The following is a 1,197-nucleotide window of genomic DNA, read 5'->3' as shown; positions in this document are numbered from 1 at the left end:
TTTACCACACGTTTCTTCAATTCGCGTCGTAAACATAATTTTCAACCCTTTACGATCGCGTGGAGATGGAATTCCTATAGTTCCCAAATCAATTTCTTCCCACACATCGTCCAATACTACAAGAATGCTCTTGTTGGTACCTTCGAGTCTTTGACGAAGTCGTCCAGCTCTCACGCTTTCATCTGTCTTTTCTTTAATTTCTAGACCAAGGACATCGGCAAGTTGATCTTGAATTTTCTTTATGTCTGGATTGTTCGATATAACTACAAATGCAACCTCCTCAAATAATTTCTCATCTTTGACTTCATTGACTATTTCCTTTGCCATTGTTGTCTTACCAACTCCAGGCATGCCACAGATCCCAATTATGCTAATATCTTCGTCCTTTAGAGCTTCCTTGATTTTCTTCTTAATTGATAACCTTGTTTCGAAACCCTTATGGTGAGTTAGGTTCAACGTTTGCATCGGCGGTCGAGGATTGCTCACCCTCTCAAATGTTCCTTCCACTTTAAGCTTATCAGCCTCAATAGTCTTCTTTGTGGCTCTTCTACTTGATAAGTAACGAGACTTCAAATTTGGACACCTATTATATAGACACCGCAATTCAGAACATTCTGCGCCATTCAAAACTTCGTCTGCTTTTTCCTTTAAGGCATCAACCTTTAGTAACCAAGCGGAAACTTCTTTCCTGATGATTCGAGCATTTTGTTCAGCAGCATCAACCTCTCGTTTCACGTCATCTCTCCTATCTTCAAGATCTTTAACTTTGTCCTTCAAATTCTGAATGTTTCTGTTGTAGAAGAACAAGTACTTGATTTGGCGCAAAATTGGATCGACTGTGTATTCTGCAAGCTTGCCCTCTGCCATTATTGAATTTTTTTCCTTTTTCTCCTACCTTTTACTTTCGATGAGTTTAATGAAATTGCAGATTATTTCCTCAAATTCTTTCGCTGATTATCTCTGTAGAGTTATTGAGAAAATAACAATAAGAGAACAGCTATAATTGTAAATTTTAGCATTCTCTACGGTAAATTAAATGAGAAAACAGTGACAAGGGAAGTTGCATCTATTCGTTATCAATGCACAACCCATTGTTTTGCAATCAAACTATCGAATCACAAACTGGTAGCCCATAAATCAATATATAATTTTATAGATTTTCATTTGACTTTAACATACTTTTATTGGAAATAATAA

General features: G+C 36.7%; 1 protein-coding gene across 1 annotated transcript; it reads right to left on the bottom strand.

Moving 5' to 3' along the window:
- Positions 1-53: 53 nt before the first annotated feature.
- LOC111391545 (probable disease resistance protein At1g12280) lies at positions 54-867 on the bottom strand (the record flags this gene model as incomplete). The annotated part of the gene is made up of 1 exon (XM_023016781.1): positions 54-867. A coding segment is annotated over exon 1 (814 nt), but the record flags the coding sequence as incomplete, so codon positions are not given.
- Positions 868-1,197: the final 330 nt, after the last annotated feature.

This window comes from Olea europaea, unplaced genomic scaffold (genome assembly GCF_002742605.1).
Source record: "Olea europaea var. sylvestris unplaced genomic scaffold, O_europaea_v1 scaffold8026, whole genome shotgun sequence".
Classification (NCBI taxonomy): Eukaryota; Viridiplantae; Streptophyta; class Magnoliopsida; order Lamiales; family Oleaceae; genus Olea; species Olea europaea.
This window is presented reverse-complemented; position numbering and strand designations above follow the sequence as displayed.